The sequence below is a fragment of the Thamnophis elegans genome, chromosome 2, assembly GCF_009769535.1.
Source record: "Thamnophis elegans isolate rThaEle1 chromosome 2, rThaEle1.pri, whole genome shotgun sequence".
Lineage (NCBI taxonomy): Eukaryota > Metazoa > Chordata > Lepidosauria > Squamata > Colubridae > Thamnophis > Thamnophis elegans.
In genome coordinates, this window is record NC_045542.1 from 54,190,134 (window position 1) to 54,205,446 (window position 15,313).

At 41.1% G+C, this 15,313-nt stretch overlaps 1 protein-coding gene across 5 annotated transcripts in view; it reads right to left on the reverse strand.

Annotated features, from left to right (window-relative positions):
• RECQL5 (RecQ like helicase 5) overlaps positions 1–15,313 on the reverse strand; it is an 85,626-nt gene that overhangs the window by 14,696 nt on the left and 55,617 nt on the right. For all 5 annotated transcript variants that reach the window (XR_004254820.1, XM_032211655.1, XM_032211656.1 and 2 more), the window contains exons 9-13: positions 12,675–12,902; positions 11,390–11,486; positions 7,112–7,148; positions 4,675–4,733; positions 521–594 (exon numbers count right to left, since the gene is read on the reverse strand). Coding sequence is in view for 4 of the 5 variants with exons in the window: in XM_032211655.1 (XP_032067546.1) it covers positions 521–594; positions 4,675–4,733; positions 7,112–7,148; positions 11,390–11,486; positions 12,675–12,902 (495 nt within the window). In the remaining variant the exon portion in view is untranslated. The remainder of the gene's footprint in view (positions 1–520; positions 595–4,674; positions 4,734–7,111; positions 7,149–11,389; positions 11,487–12,674; positions 12,903–15,313) is intronic.

The following is a 15,313-nucleotide window of genomic DNA, read 5'->3' on the forward strand; positions in this document are numbered from 1 at the left end:
ATGCAAGTTTACTCATTTATAGACTTTCAAGAAGAAAAAACAAATCCCAGGGCAACTTTAGAACAAAAATAGCAATAGAAATAGAACCAACACCCCTCCCCCCATTAACATCCCCACAGACGTTATTTATTTCTTTAGCTCTCTTTTAAGACTAATGGGAAATCTGGGAAATCAACATATTGGAATTTCCAACTGATATAAGTACACACAGTTAGATTCAATTCCATCTAATCCAATATCGGTGCAGGACCTACATAGGCAAAAGCTCAATTTCCTATAGTTCCTTCCCTATCCAAAGATTTCATGTCCCTTGCAAGGGCCATGAAGGAAAGGCTGGATGAAACTACAGGGAAGAGCCGAAACTCTTATACTTAGTAGTGCTTCTATGTAGTTCTTCTATGTAGTATAGAGCTCTTATATTTGGTCTGCATCTTTGCCCTTAATTTGTCTGAATGAGGCAGGGAGGAAAATGATTCAAAAGGAGCTCTGGGACTCTTCCACCAAACTGGATTAGATCTACCTATCTGTGACTGGTGCTGCTTGCCGATTGGTGACCAATGCTTCTTCCAGCATCCTAAGGCAGTGTTCTCGAGCCTAAAATAAAAAGAGGACATATGGAAGTGTGTTCCTTGCCAAATGATGTATGTGCAGCAGGATAATTTCTAGGACCATATCTGTCCTGCTACCCTAATAATTGTTCCAGGAGTTAGGCTTACAACATTACAGCCCAGATCTACTTTTTTTTTGCTTATTAAGCTTGTTTAAAAAGTACTCCAGGCTTAAAATGAAGAAAGAGTGAGCCCAATACAATAATTGTTTGGTGTATTCATCGAAATCAGGATACTTATGACAAATTGCAATATCATCACTATCTGATTTTTTAAAACATGTTTTAGGGCATAAATAAAAAGGTTTCACAGAGTTGGGATGATAAGGATTGAAGAACTCTATACCATGGTCTGCTGAACAGCTAAGAAGTTTTTTAAATCAATACCTGTGTGTGAATGTTACATCATATTGGAGACAAGTAGTTCAGAATGAACTGAACTGCACTACGTGAAAGCTGGGGCTAAGAGTTAATATGGTTCTTTAGCTCTCGATGTGGAAGAAGCAGTGAAAGAAAGATATTTGAATCATCACAACATGAATAGCAATAGCAATAGCAGTAGACTTATATACCGCTTCATAGGGCTTTCAGCCCTCTCTAAGCGGTTTACAGAGTCAGCATATTGCCCCCAACAACAATCCGGGTCCTCATTTTACCCACCTTGGAAGGATGGAAGGCTGAGTCAACCCTGAGCCGGTGAGATTTGAATCGCTGAACTGCTGATCTAGCAGTCAGCTGAAGTAGCCTGCAGTGCTGCATTTAACCACTGCGCCACCTCGGCTCTTAATATTCAAATGAACAGCACATTTTCTTTTACTGAATAAGGAGATTTGCTCTACTAGTATAAAACAAAGTTTTATACTAGTTGCCATTACAGAAACTTAGTGGGATGAAACCCACAAATGGAACATACAGCTAGAAAGATTTAAATTATTTAAAAGAAATAGACCAAATAAAAAAGGAGGTGGAGTTGCACTATATATAAGAAATAACTACATCTGAATAGAGCACAACAATGATGAGAACTATCTTGAATGCATTTGGGTCAATATTAAAGGTTGGGGGGGGGGGGAATGACATTGCCATAGGTTTATACTACAGGCCACCCAACCAAACAGAGGAAGTAGATGACCTTTTTGCTAGTCAGCTAACTAAGGTATGTAGGAAGCCCACCACAATAGTATTGGGGGATTTTAACAATTGGGAAACAAACTCTGCACCAAGTGGAATATCCAACAGGTTCCTAATGAACCTAGCAGACAACTTGTTTCCCAAAAAAGTAGAGAAGGGAACAAGGGGATCAGCCATATTAGACTTAATTTTCACTAACATAGAGGAAATGATAGAAGGTGTTGAAGCCACAGGAACCCTGAGGGCAAGTGACCATGCAATATTGGAATTCAACATTATGCAAATACAAGTAGTAGAACAAAGTCAAACTAGAGTTTTGGATTTTAAGAGAGCTAATTTCAATAAACTTAGAGAGAGCTTGGGAAGAATTCCATGGATGAGAATCCTCAAGGGGAAAACAACTCAAGAAGCTTAGAAAATTTTGAAAAATGAGATTACAAAAGTCCAGTCTAGCACAATACCAATGAAGAAGAAAAATAACAGCTCCCAAAAGAAACCAGCATGGCTGCATAAAGAACTCTCTGACAAATTGAAAGACAAAAAAGTTAAGTATAAAAAGTGGAAAGAGGGGGACATAACTAAGGCAGAATATCAGCAAATAGCCCGAGCCTGTAAAGATGAAGTAAGGAAAGCTAAGGCTCACAATGAAGAAAGGCTTACCACAAAAGTAAAAAATAACAAAAAAGCTTCTTCCAACATGTTAAAAACAAGAAAAAGGTTAAGGAAACAATTGGTCCATTGCTGGGAGAAAGTGGCAAGAAGGTGACAAGCAACAGGGAGAAAGCAGAACTATTTAACTCATTTTTTGCATCTGTCTTTATACAAAGGGATAAAACAGTCCAACCTATCAAAAACAGCACCACAAAAATCAGATTAGGAACACAAATTGAAATAGGGAAGAAAACGGTAAGTGAGCACCTGTCTACCCTAGACGAGTTCAAATCACCAGGACTCTGGGTTACACCCCAGAGTGCTGAAGGAATTGGCAGATGAGATCTCAGAACCACTGAACTATATCTTTCAGAGATCCTTGAGCACCAGGGAACTGCCAGAGGACTGGAAAAGAGCTGATGTGTTTCCCATCTTCAAAAAGGGGAAAAAAATAGGTTCAGGAAACTATAGTCCTATCAGCCTGACCTCAATACCAGGAAAGATTCTGGAAAAGATAATCAAGCAACAAATTAGCGAACACTTAGAAGTAAACAAAGTAATAGCCAAAAGCCAACATGGGTTTGTCAAAAACAGATTATGCCAGAGTAATCTTATTGCATTTTTTGACAAAGTGACAAAATTAGTGAACCAGAGGAATGCCACTGATATAGTTTACTTGGACTTCAGTAAGGCATTTGATAAGGTAGACCATAACCTACTACTAAATAAAGTAGAAGAATGTGGGTTGGACAGCATCACCACCAGATGGATTCGTAACTGGCTGACCAACCACACTCAACGTGTAGTCCTCAATGGAACTGCATCTACATGGAGGGAAGTATGCAATGGAGTACCCCAAGGCTCTGTTTTAGGCCCAGTACTCTTCAACATCTTCATCAATTATTTGGATGAGGGAATAAATGGGGAACTCATCAAATTTGCAGATGACACCAAGATGGCAGGAATAGCCAACACTCCAGAAGACAGGCTTAAGATACTGAAGGATCTTGACAAACTTGAACATTGGGCACTATCTAATAAAATGAAATTCAATGGTGAAAAAAAGTAAGGTTCTATATTTAGGCAAGAAAAACAAAATGCACAGGTACAGTATAGGTGGTACCTTGTTCAATAGTAGTAACTGTGAGAGGGATCTTGGAGTCCTAATGGACAACCATTTAAATATGAGCCAGCAGTGTGCAGCAGCTGCCAAAAAAGCCAACACAGTTCAAGGCTACATAAACAGAGGGACAGAATCAAGATCACGTGCAGTGTTAATACCACTTTATAATGCCTTGGTAAGGCCACACTTGGAATACTGCATTCAGTTTTGGTCGCCACGATGTAGAAAAGATGTGGAGACTCTAGAAAGAGTGCAGAGAAGAGCAACAAGGATGATTAGGGGACTGGAGACTAAAACATATGAAGAACGGTTGCAGGAACTGGGTATGTCTAGTTTGATGAAAAGAAGGACTAGGGGAGACATGATAGCAGTGTTCCAATATCTCAGGGGTTGCCACAAAGAAGAGGGAGTCAAACTATTCTCCAAGGCACCTGAGGGTAGAACAAGAAGCAATGGGTGGAAACTAATCAAGGAGAGACGCAACTTAGAACTGGAGAAATTTCCTGACAGTTAGAACAATTAATCAGTGGAACAGCTTGCTTCCAGAAGTTGTGAATGCCCCAACACTGGAAGTCTTTAAGAAGATGTTGGATAGCCATTTATCTGAAACGGTATAGGGTTTCCTGCCTAGGCAGGGGATTGGACTAGAAGACCTCCAAGGTCCCTTCCAACTCTGCTATTGTATTGTATTGTAAAGTAATCCAAAAGAACTTTTAGAAACCTTTCTACATTATTAAGCACATCTGATATTAAAAGGTCTCTCTCTTGCTTTCAAAATTCCATGCATGAGAGCATCTGGTGGCGCAGCGGATAGAATGCAGTAATTCAAGGTGACTCTGCCCACTGCCAGCAGTTCAATCCTGACCAGCTCAAGGTTGACTCAGCCTTCTATCCTTCTGAGGGTGGTAAAATGACCCAGATTGTTGGGGGCAATATGCTGACATTTGTAAAGTGCTCAGAGAGTGCTGCAAAGACACAGAGTTGCACTGAAAGGGTGGCTCCACCTAAATTTTGATTGATCTTGACTTTACCTAGGAAACATATCTGTGCTATATTTTTCTTCAGTTAGTCTTCAATTTGAATATCACAACTTAACCAGTTGACAACGAATAATAAGTAAACTGTATTAAAATAACCTGTCTTGAAAAATACTTTCACTTACCTTTACTGTAATTCTAGCAATTTTCCTACTGGCTGCATCCTTCAAGGGACAATCACTATCTACCAAAAGGAGCAAATACACAAGCTTAGTTAATAAATTCTAATATGTTCTCAAACGTTTCGTAGATGGGAACTGTAACTGTATCAGACTGCAGAACAGAACTGTTTCTGTAAATGTGTTTTGTTACTTCACCAACCCATGTCTAGATTTTTTAAACTTCCTTTCCCAGCATATACTATTCTTACACTCGAGGAATTCATGTGACTCTCTATGGCTCTGGGTGTTTCTTGCTTACATCCAGTTGGTTGATGCATGTGAGGAGGATCTATCTTATTAGCAATTTGGAAATCTGCCAGTTATTTCACTTTTGGGGTAGATCATAACGAAAATGTATCATTTTACTGACATTTACCCACTATTTATTATGCTTCAATTTGCTTACATGTTTTTGGTTATCTCTTAATTTTTCAATAGCATAAAAGCCATTCTGCTGAGGCCAATTAAAGGAAAGACAGAGTTTATTTATTTTTTCTTCATGTCATTAAGTGTCACTTAAGTTACAGAATCAATTGTGTTGTCTTGTACTTCATTTTACCCATGATGAGATAGCTCTAAAACACATTTATATGATACCCAAACCCTATTATTAATCAAACATCTGTATTTATCACAGATTTCCAGAATGGTATCTGGCACTGAGCAAAGCAAACTTCTAGTGAAAGTCTATTTTTGTCGGTGGTGGACTTAAACCCAAATGTTTTAGCAAGGAGGTCTTCATAGGCAATTATATTACTGTATTTTTCGGACTATGAGACACACTTTCTTTGTCTCCCAAAAGGAGGTAAAAATGTCTGTGTGTCTTATAGATTAAATACTACCAATGCCCCTGCCACCCACCGGCCATCTTTTGGCCTCCGCACCCCCCGCTTTTGGACCTTTTTTGGTCCGTTTGGGGGGCTTTTTTTCAGCCCATTTTTGAGAATTTTTTTGACCTGTTTTCTTTTTTAAAAAAACGGCCTCAAAAGAAGGACTGAAAAAACCTCGGAAACAGATCAAGAAAAGCCTCAAAAACAGGTCACAAAAAGCCTCAAAAACGGGACAGAAAAAGCCTCAAAAATGGGCCAAGAAAAGCCTCAAAAACAGGCTGAGAAAAGCTTTGAAAAAGGGCCGAAAAAAGCCCCCCTAAAAGGGCCGAAAATGAGGCGCATAGAAGCCAAAAACCTTTTGTTGTTGTTGTTGTTTCCCTCTTTTTAAATTTAGGTGTCGCTTATAGTCAGGTGCTTCTTATAATCCAAAAAATAAGGTATCTGTAAATCAGTCCAACATGGAATCCTGGGGTCATTAATGTCATATACAAAGAGCAAATTACATTCTAATATCCATTAAACAATCTTCTGGTAGTAAATATTAAATCTAGAAATGTTGCAGGCCTACAGTAAACAGAAAAACTAAGAAGGATTCCAGCAACTATTACGTATAAAATGAAAGCTCCTTTTATAATGAAATCAAAGTTCAAATTTTTGCACCTTTTTCTTCTATCTATGTGACTGGAAGCATCACTTTTGAGCAAGATGAATAGTTCCCACCTCTTCTTCATTACTCTAAACTACCATCTAGTTTAAGGTTATTTGTTTTTATTTCTATCAAACTAGCCCTCATACTAGGGCAGGGATCTGCAACCTTAAACACTCAAAGAGCCATTTGGACCCATTTCCCACAGAAAAGAAAACATTGGGAGGTACAAAATCTGGTCTGCCCACTGCTCTTGCAGTGCCTTGCGCAGCACACTTAATTTTAATGTGCTTCACAATGGGGGAGACAACATCCCTTCCTCCTCCTGGAGCCCATTAAGATGCAGAAAATTGGCTGCAGCCAACCCGGGCCAGCGTCTCAGGGCAGAGATCAAATTGCGTGTCTCCCCAAGCGACTGTGGTGTGCCTAGCACCAAGTAGCATTGGAAGAAGCACTCGTAAGATGAGAGGCAAGTACAGGAGCGCTTCTCTCCCGGTCTCCTGGAATATGGAATATGACCTGGAATATGGAGCAGGTCTCCATCCCACTGTCACCCTTTCCTTCACAAGCCATACGAGGAGTGACTGGGAAGGGAGGATGAGGGGCAGGGCCAGCCAGCTGACAGTGAGCCACAGCAGTGGGATGAAATGCAGCTCGGGAGCCACACGTTGCCAATACTCATAATAGGGTTTATGCCTAGGCTAAAGTATTGATTGACTGATTATGCATCTCCATAGACAGGATATTTTCCTGGACGCACTATCCTCATCTGATCCTTCAGACCTTCCAATGTAGCACCCATTGCTGCTGTAATTGAATCCCTCTCTCTTACAGGCTAAACTATATACAGGCTTTTACTACTGTCAACTCTTCAAAAACACCCATGCAAACTTTATCCAAAACTGATATGTGAAATAATATTTACCTGGAAGAACAAAGTTATCATTTTCAGCTTCTCTGCCCTAAAGATATAAAAAAAGATGGAACTTAAAGAGATTAAACAGAAACAGCACATTTGAAATGACCATAGGAAATATTGCATGCTAAAACTTAACTAAGAATTTTGAACTAAAAAAAAATCAATGTATTTAAATAGTTTAAAATTTTTTAAACCAAATTACTTAGGTTAATTGACAGGATTAGGATTAATAACAATAATCCTTCAATGTATGTGGCAATTATGGTAATTTATCTTTAAGTGATTAAAGTAGAGATCTGCTAAACTTATCATATACAGTATCTTCATCTTTTGATCTGTACAAGTAAATTTTGGATAAATATTACTAGATAATATTCTAGTCACATAGAAAAGACTCAAGAAAGTGCTTAGAAACAGAAATAATTTAAAATTGCAGTCTCACATGTGAAGAAACCCAATTCTTCTTATCCTTGAGTTGAGATCTGTGTTTGGTCTATGGGTTAAGGTACCAGGCTAAAAATCAGAAGACTGTAAATTCTAATCCCCCATTAGGCACGAAAGCCAGCTGTGTGGCTTTGGACCAGTTACTTTCTCAGCTCAACCCATGTCACAGGTCAGTTGTTGTGGGAAAAATAGGAGGAGAAAGGAGTATTACGTATGTTCACTGCCTCAAGTTATTTATAAAAATAAGAAATGTAGGATATAAATGAATGAATAAAATTAAACAATTCTCACTATGCTATCCAAATTCAGTGCAAAATTACCCACTATTTTAAAATAGGAAATACATGAAAATATAATGCAAGGGCTAGCAATCCAAGAATTGCGGCTCCCCTAATAGACTTTTAGTTACATATTTACAAAAATATTTACAAAAAGTACATTAAAATTTAATTGATTTAACTGATCTTTAATAATATATTAGAAAAAAGTAATTTGGAATTGGAATTTAAAATTTGTATGCTGCCCACTCCCATTGGGACTCTGGGCGGCTCACAACAAGACAAAGAAACATTTAAAATTTAAAAATAGAAAATACAACATTAAAATGCCACTTCATCCATTCCATCTAAGCGGGGCTGGATATCAATCAACAGCCCCAGGCCTGCCGGAACAGCCAGGTCTTGACGGCTTTATGGAAGGCCGGGAGAGTGGTAAGGGTCTGGATCTCTACGGGGAGATCGTTCCACAGGGCCGGCGCAGCAACAGAGAAGGCCCTCCCCCGGGGGTCCGCCAGCCGGCATTGTCCGGTTGACGGCACCCGGAGGAGGCCCAACCTGTGCAATCTTGTTGCTTGTTGGGAGGTAAGTGGCAGGAGGCGGTCTCTCAGGTAGCCAGGTCCTAAACCATGTAAGGCTTTAAAAGTAATGACTAGGACATTGAAGCCTGTCCGGAAACCAATGGGGAGCCAGTGCAGCTCGCACGGCTGCGTTCTGGACCAGCTGTGCCAGCGTATGATCTCACCCAGCAGCTTCATGTAGATATTGAACAGGAGGGGAGACAGGACCAAACCCTGTGGCACCCCATATTTGAGGGGCCAAGGGGTCGATCTCTGTCCCCCAACCAACACCGACTGCGACCTGTCCGAGAGGTAGGAGGAGAACCACCTTAAGATGGTGCCTCCAACTCCCACCTCCCGTAACCGTCGCAGAAGGATACCATGGTCGATGGTATCGAAGGCCGTTGAGAGGTCAAGGAGCATTAGGATAGAGGAATGTCCTCTATCCCTGGCCCACCAGAGATCATCGATCAGCACGACCAAAGCAATTTCTGTGCCGTAACCAGGCCTGAAACCCGACTGAAAGGGATCCAGATAATCTGCTTCATCCAAGGTCCGCCGGAGCTGAAAGGCCACCACCTTCTCAACAACCTTCCCTACAAACGGGAGGTTGGAGACTGGGCGATAGTTGTTTAAAATGGCTGGATCCTGGGATGGTTTCTTAAGGAGGGGTCTCACCACCGCATCCTTTAGAGGGTGCGGGAAGGATCCCTTCAGAAGAGAGGTGTTAACAATCCTCTGGAGCCAGCCACATGTCACCTCCCTGCTGGTTGAGACCAGCCAGGAGGGAGACGGGTCCAGTAAACAGGTGGAGGCACTCACCGCTCCCATGGCCTTGTCCACTTCCTCAGGAGCGACAAGTTGAAACTCGCTCCATAAAACCCAATCAGGACCTTCCCCCGGCGCCTCGGCTGGTACCCTCCAAGTGGAGTCCAGGTCTGTCCGGATCCGAGCGATTTTATTTGACAGAAACTGAACAAATTCCTCAGCTCTACCCTGTAAGGGTTCGTCCGCATCCCTCCCTTTCAAGAGGGAGCACGCTATCCTAAACAGGGTGGCTGGGCGAGATTCTGCGGATGCAATAAGAGCGGAAAAATGCGCACATTTTGCCGCCCATATCGCCACTAGATAAGTCCTAATAAAGGCTCTTATGAGCCAAGGTGGCGCAGTGGTTAAATGCAGCACTGCAGGCTACTGCTAGATCAGCAGTTCAGCGGTTCAAATCTCACCGGCTCAGGGTTGACTCAGCCTTCCATCCTTCCGAGGTGGGTAAAATGAGGACCCAGATTGTTGGGGGCAATATGCTGACTCTCTGTAAACCGCTTAGAGAGGGCTGAAAGCCCTATGAAGCGGTATATAAGTCTACTGCTATTGCTATTGCTATTGCTTAATTGTGTTCGGTCGGATTCGGAGTTACTAGCCCTCCAGTGTCGCTCTAGATGTCTCTTTTGGCACTTCATCTCCTGGAGTTCCTCGGTGAACCAAGGAGCCCTCCTGGATCCACTGCCACGGAGAGGCCGTAAAGGTGCAATCCGGTTTAGAGCCTCCGCTGCTGCTATATTCCAAGCAGCGACCAAGGACTCTGCCGGACTGTGGGCCAGAGAGTAAATAAAATAAATAATAAATGAAATTTTCAAAGTGGGAAAATTCTTGTGAAATGGTCATCAGTCACAACTTCTCTGGTTTTTATGTAATATTGTCTAAAATCTTGCCTACTTTAATGTCTGATTTTTAAACAGAAACTACTGTCTTTGTTTGTACTCTAAAAGCCCTGCAACAATTCTCACCAATTTCAATTTAAATACAAAATAAAGACAAAATCCCACCCATGCTCAAGTACACTACATGCTTCTACCTATTTTGGACACATCTTCACCATACTCTATGCAGCCTCCGGTCACCCAAAGGATGCATGTATCTGTGATGAAGCACTAAAGGTGCCCCCAAAATATGATTCTCTTAGCAACAGAGAAAAGCCAGAATTATGTCCAGTTTTTAAAGCAACTGAATGGCTTTCTTCCTATTAGTATTTGTACAAGGTTTAGTCTTAATATTTTAGATCAATTCTGAAATCTTACAGGTAGTCCATTGTTCTCTGCAAATGGAGGCTGGACAAGATGTGCATAAAAGGCTTTGCAACTGAGGGAAGGCCTGAAGCACCAAAGCCTTCCCTCTGTTTGCAAAGCCTTTGCCATCAGAGTGCTTGCATCCCTTCGGGCCTCCATTCTTGTCAGAAAAAGCCTTTCCTCAATAGCAATAGCAATATTCTTCAATAGCAATAGCAATATATAGACTTATATACCGCTTCATAGGGCTTTCAGCCCTCTCTAAGCGGTTTACAGAGGCAGCATATTGCCCCCACAGTCTGGGTCCTCATTTCACCCACCTCGGAAGAATGGAAAGCTGAGTCAACCTTGAGCCGGTGAGATTTGAACCGCTGAACTGCAGATAACAGTCAGCTGAAGTGGTCTGCAGTACTGCACCCTAACCACTGCGCCACCTTGGCTCAAGTCCTTTGCCGACAAGAATGGAGGCCTGCAGGGACACGAGCCGCTTCCAGGCTCTGTTCTCATTGGCAAAGGCTTTTTGCAAAAATGACTGGAGCCTATAGAAATATAATGTCTCGTCCCTGTAGGCCTCGGCAAGCCTTTACTCAGGACAAAAATGCGGCAGAGGCTGAAGAGGAGATAGCTCCATTGAACATCAAGATCTATGTAAGGTAAATGACCTGGTTGAGCAGGATGGGGGGGGAAGGGGGAGCATGAGATATCTCAGTGGGTCGAGAGAAGCACTCGTGGCCTTTTCCTCCCTGAAAAACCTCATGCACTTAATGATCCATGCATTCCATTAGCGAATACGTGGGCAAAAGAGGGTTCAAGTTAGGTGATTCACTCCTACAAATCCTTGGGTTACGAATGTAATTGGCAGGCTCCATTACATTTGTAACTCGAGGATTATCTGTAATAGGTGAGCCTCTATCTTCTATAGAAAGCCCTTCCACTTACCCTGCGCAACTTCATCTGTTTGTTATAGAAAATGTTCCATTCCTTTTTCTGGCTGTCCTCATTAACTTCACCCACACTCCTGGTATCTTCGTCATATCTGAATAATAACTCAGAAAGATTTGGAAGTTGAACAGGAGAATCATGCAAAATTATACCAAATCTTAAATTAGGATCAAAGGCCAATATTCTAGGCATTAGGATTAAACATCAGGATTGCGGACCCTTGTATAAACAAGATTGGAGTTTTACTACAGAGTAAAATGTAACTTAAAGTTACTAATTGCATTTGATGAATAAACTAGATGAATAAACCATGATGGGCAATTCAAATTCAAATTTCAAGCGCACTCAGAAGTTCACTAACTTAGCCAGCATGACAGCTGATGAATGTTGATGGGATCTCTATTACAATAATATCTAGAAGGTCACATATTGTCTGCCCCAGCACAAATATAATGGAAACAATTTTGTATAGCTATGTAATATAAGAAAATGCCTTTAACTTTCATCTAGTGTGCTACAAAGATTAAAAACAAATATTAGAGTAAGCTGTTAGGATAAGCACTTGGATCTTACTCTCTCTCACAGGAAGAAAGTGATGCTGAAGGTAAGCTTAATTTTCCAACAAAAATTAGCAAATCATCTTTTTACCAACAACAGTTGGCAGATTGTTCTAAGAAAACTCATTTTCCTGAACATTTTTGAGGGTTAACCCTAACCCTAACTTAAAGTCAATTTGGGAAGCATGTGCAGGAGGGTATTATTCTACCATATGGACATGGACATGTTCCATCTCCCGATTTTATTTTTAAGGCCTGCAGCCTTCCCTTAAGAAAGGAAATAGAAATAAGGCAGAATAACTGTGCAGCCCCACAAGGGAGAACAGCAGCTTTTACTTGCAACACAATTGAAAGCATTCTGAGATCCAGTTTTACATTTGTATTAAAAGAATTGCATAATTACATTTAAACATGTAAAAGCATTTCTATAACAATTAAAAATAATATATAGTTCTTATGCTCCTTATTCTTGAGCATTTTGATTTCCAAACTGAGCTACAAAGAGTAATTGTGCAATATATTGAAGTGACAGATTCATGAAGAAGCTGTGGTTTTTGAGATCATCACTTTAGTTCACTTACACAGAAAAAATTCTCAACTTTTGTCCTCCTTAGTCAAGAGAATCATCAAAATCACCAAGGGGGGGTGGGGGGGGGAGACAAAGAAGAACAGTTCTTATTTGGCCAAAAAACATGTCTCTTCCTGGTTAGTTAATGCAGACCTACCTTTCAAAGCCACCACAGCCTCGCTTTCCTCCTCCATACAGTTCAGGGTCAAAGGCATTCCAAGATGAAGCAGAAGGTCCAATATAGGTTCTACTCCAACGTTTGGTGCTATGCTGTAATGCTTCTACTTGCTTCTTCACTGCTGCTGGATTCTTACAATAATCACAGTTTCTGTTACATTGGGGAACATCATCTCCAAAGTAGTTGGCTATGGCAGCATGGCGACAACTAACAGGCAAACAAAAAGCAATGTTAGATCGAGGAAAAGTAAAGGAAACAGAGGAAACACTTTTTCTCTGATTTGGAAGGTTCAGAGACTTTCTAAAGGTGACCAAGTTAAAAATACTCACAGGATAAAGACACAGTGACACAAAGAGCATTATTTGCTTTCCAAGCTTTCTAGACTACTGAAAAATGCTAGCCTTCTATTTTGAGATAATTTGAGTATACCGTTTGGTAACCTTAATGATCAGTTGACAACCTCTCCTACTAATCTCTAACCAGAAGTTATAAAGGCAGTTATAACACATCAAAACCACAGGCATTTAAAATTATAATGAGGTCTTGTTTTAGGGTTGATTCATATTAACCTTTCCCTCCATACACGTTTTTCTGAATGTTATTGGGCAGAGTGTCAAGTGGAAAAATATGCTGTATGTTGTTCAGGTTTGAGCAACCACCTAACTGGCTGGATGAATGAAACTGTCTGTACAGACCATAAAAGGTCAATAAAAAGCAGTCCTTGTTGACTGAACTAAAAGATACCTTTGGGAGAAGAATAATCTATTTCTGTTGACAACATTAAAAGAAATAGAACAAATGCCAATGAACCAACATTCTCCTTTCCATCCTTGCCAGTTAGCCAGGCTCTTCATGAGATGGAAATTACTATTTAATAGAGACTTTCAAAAACTTATTTTTTCCTAGTATATTAATTTCCAAGCACACCACAAATGCAGTTATACACATACAAACTGAACATATATTTTGTCTCATTCTACATTATCAAAGGAATGTGGGCTTCAGTTTATTTCCTATGATAGGTACAATAGTCTAGGACTGTGATGGCAAACCTATGGCACGCGTGCCACAGGTGGCACATGTAGCCATTTATTAGGGCACACGAGGCGTTGCCCTGTCAGCTCCAGCATGCATGTGCACGCTGGCCAACTGACTTTAACTTTCTTTTAAGGCTGTTTTTTGCCCTGAAGCCTCCGGAGTGTGAAAAACCGGCCCTACGGGGAACCCGGAAGTTCATGAACCAACTTCCGGTTTGTTCATAGGGCCGTTTTTCACCCTCTGGAGCTTTCATGAGGCTTCCCTGAAGACTCCAGGGGGAAAAAAAGTGGCCCTACGAGCAAACTGGAAATCACTTCCGGTTTGGCCATAGGGCTGTTTTTCACCCTCCAGAGCCTTCAGGGAAGCTCCTGAAGCCTTGGGGGAGGAGAGCGCAGGGGAGGCTCCTAAGGTCCTAGAAAGCCTCTGGAGCCTGGGGTGTGTGTATGTGAAAAAAGCACGCCAAAAGCAGGGAGGGGGGAGTGCTGCATGCATGCTGGGGTTGCGCACACATTGCATTATGGGTGTGGGCACACCCGCTCACAAACCCCCCGCGCTCCCCTTGCTTTTGGGACACACTCCATAAAAGGTTTGCCATCACTGTTCTAGGAATTCATTTACAATATTTCTAAGCACTGGCACTTTTTCTTATTCCAAATAATATGAAAACCCAAACATCTTCCATGTGAAAGCAGGCTTATGCTGGAAAGATATGAACCATGGTAACAAAGTATTTTTGTGGCATTTAAAAAAATGCCTTTAGAGGCATTTCCCTATTGAATTCTAAGGAGGAAGGAGTAAAACTTTCCAAGAGTCAGGACTATTTTAGCAAAGATAAAACAAACACCTGTGTGTGCTAACACAGGACTGCTAGTACCCATCCGGTTGAGAAACCTGTATCTGTGTCAGATACTCAGCTAGTGGCTTAAAATCCCGGAATAAAAAAAGTTAGGATGGGGAAGAGAAAAATTTAATGCTACAAAGCTACCCTTATCAGTTCTGCAAAGTGACTCTGACTCACACAGCTCTTGGGCTGAAAGAAAGCCTCTTTTCACAAGCAATGAAAGATTATCCGGTTGAATTTTTTTCTTCATGTCCTTCTAGCAATTGCTAGCATTACCCAGCTAGAAATGCCAAGGGTTTTTGGCAGACCATTTTTTTTCTCTCCAGAAAAGGAAAAGAACAAAATATAATTTGGTTATGGCAGGAAAGAGACTTTGTTTTTTAATTATTAGCACTCCTGCCGGGCTTCCAAGGTAACAGAAAAGAACTCAGTATGTACAACTAAAGCTATATTCTCATCTTTAAAATGATACCAGTTAACAAAAATGCAGGCGAGGTTTTTAATTAAAAGTTGAGGCAATGGATTTACAGGTTCAAGTCAAAAGGTCAATCTCTGGCAGAGTTACAAGAACTGGCCAACTTGCCAGTTGGTTTCTTGGCTGGAAGGGGCCGATGGTCTTTCTTAGAATAGTCAGAGCAGCTTTCTTTATACTTTATTCATGACCTTAGAGCAGTAACTCTCTGCAAAGCATTAGATTGAAGCAGGAGATGTGAGGGAAGGGTGGGGGGTGGAGGAGAAG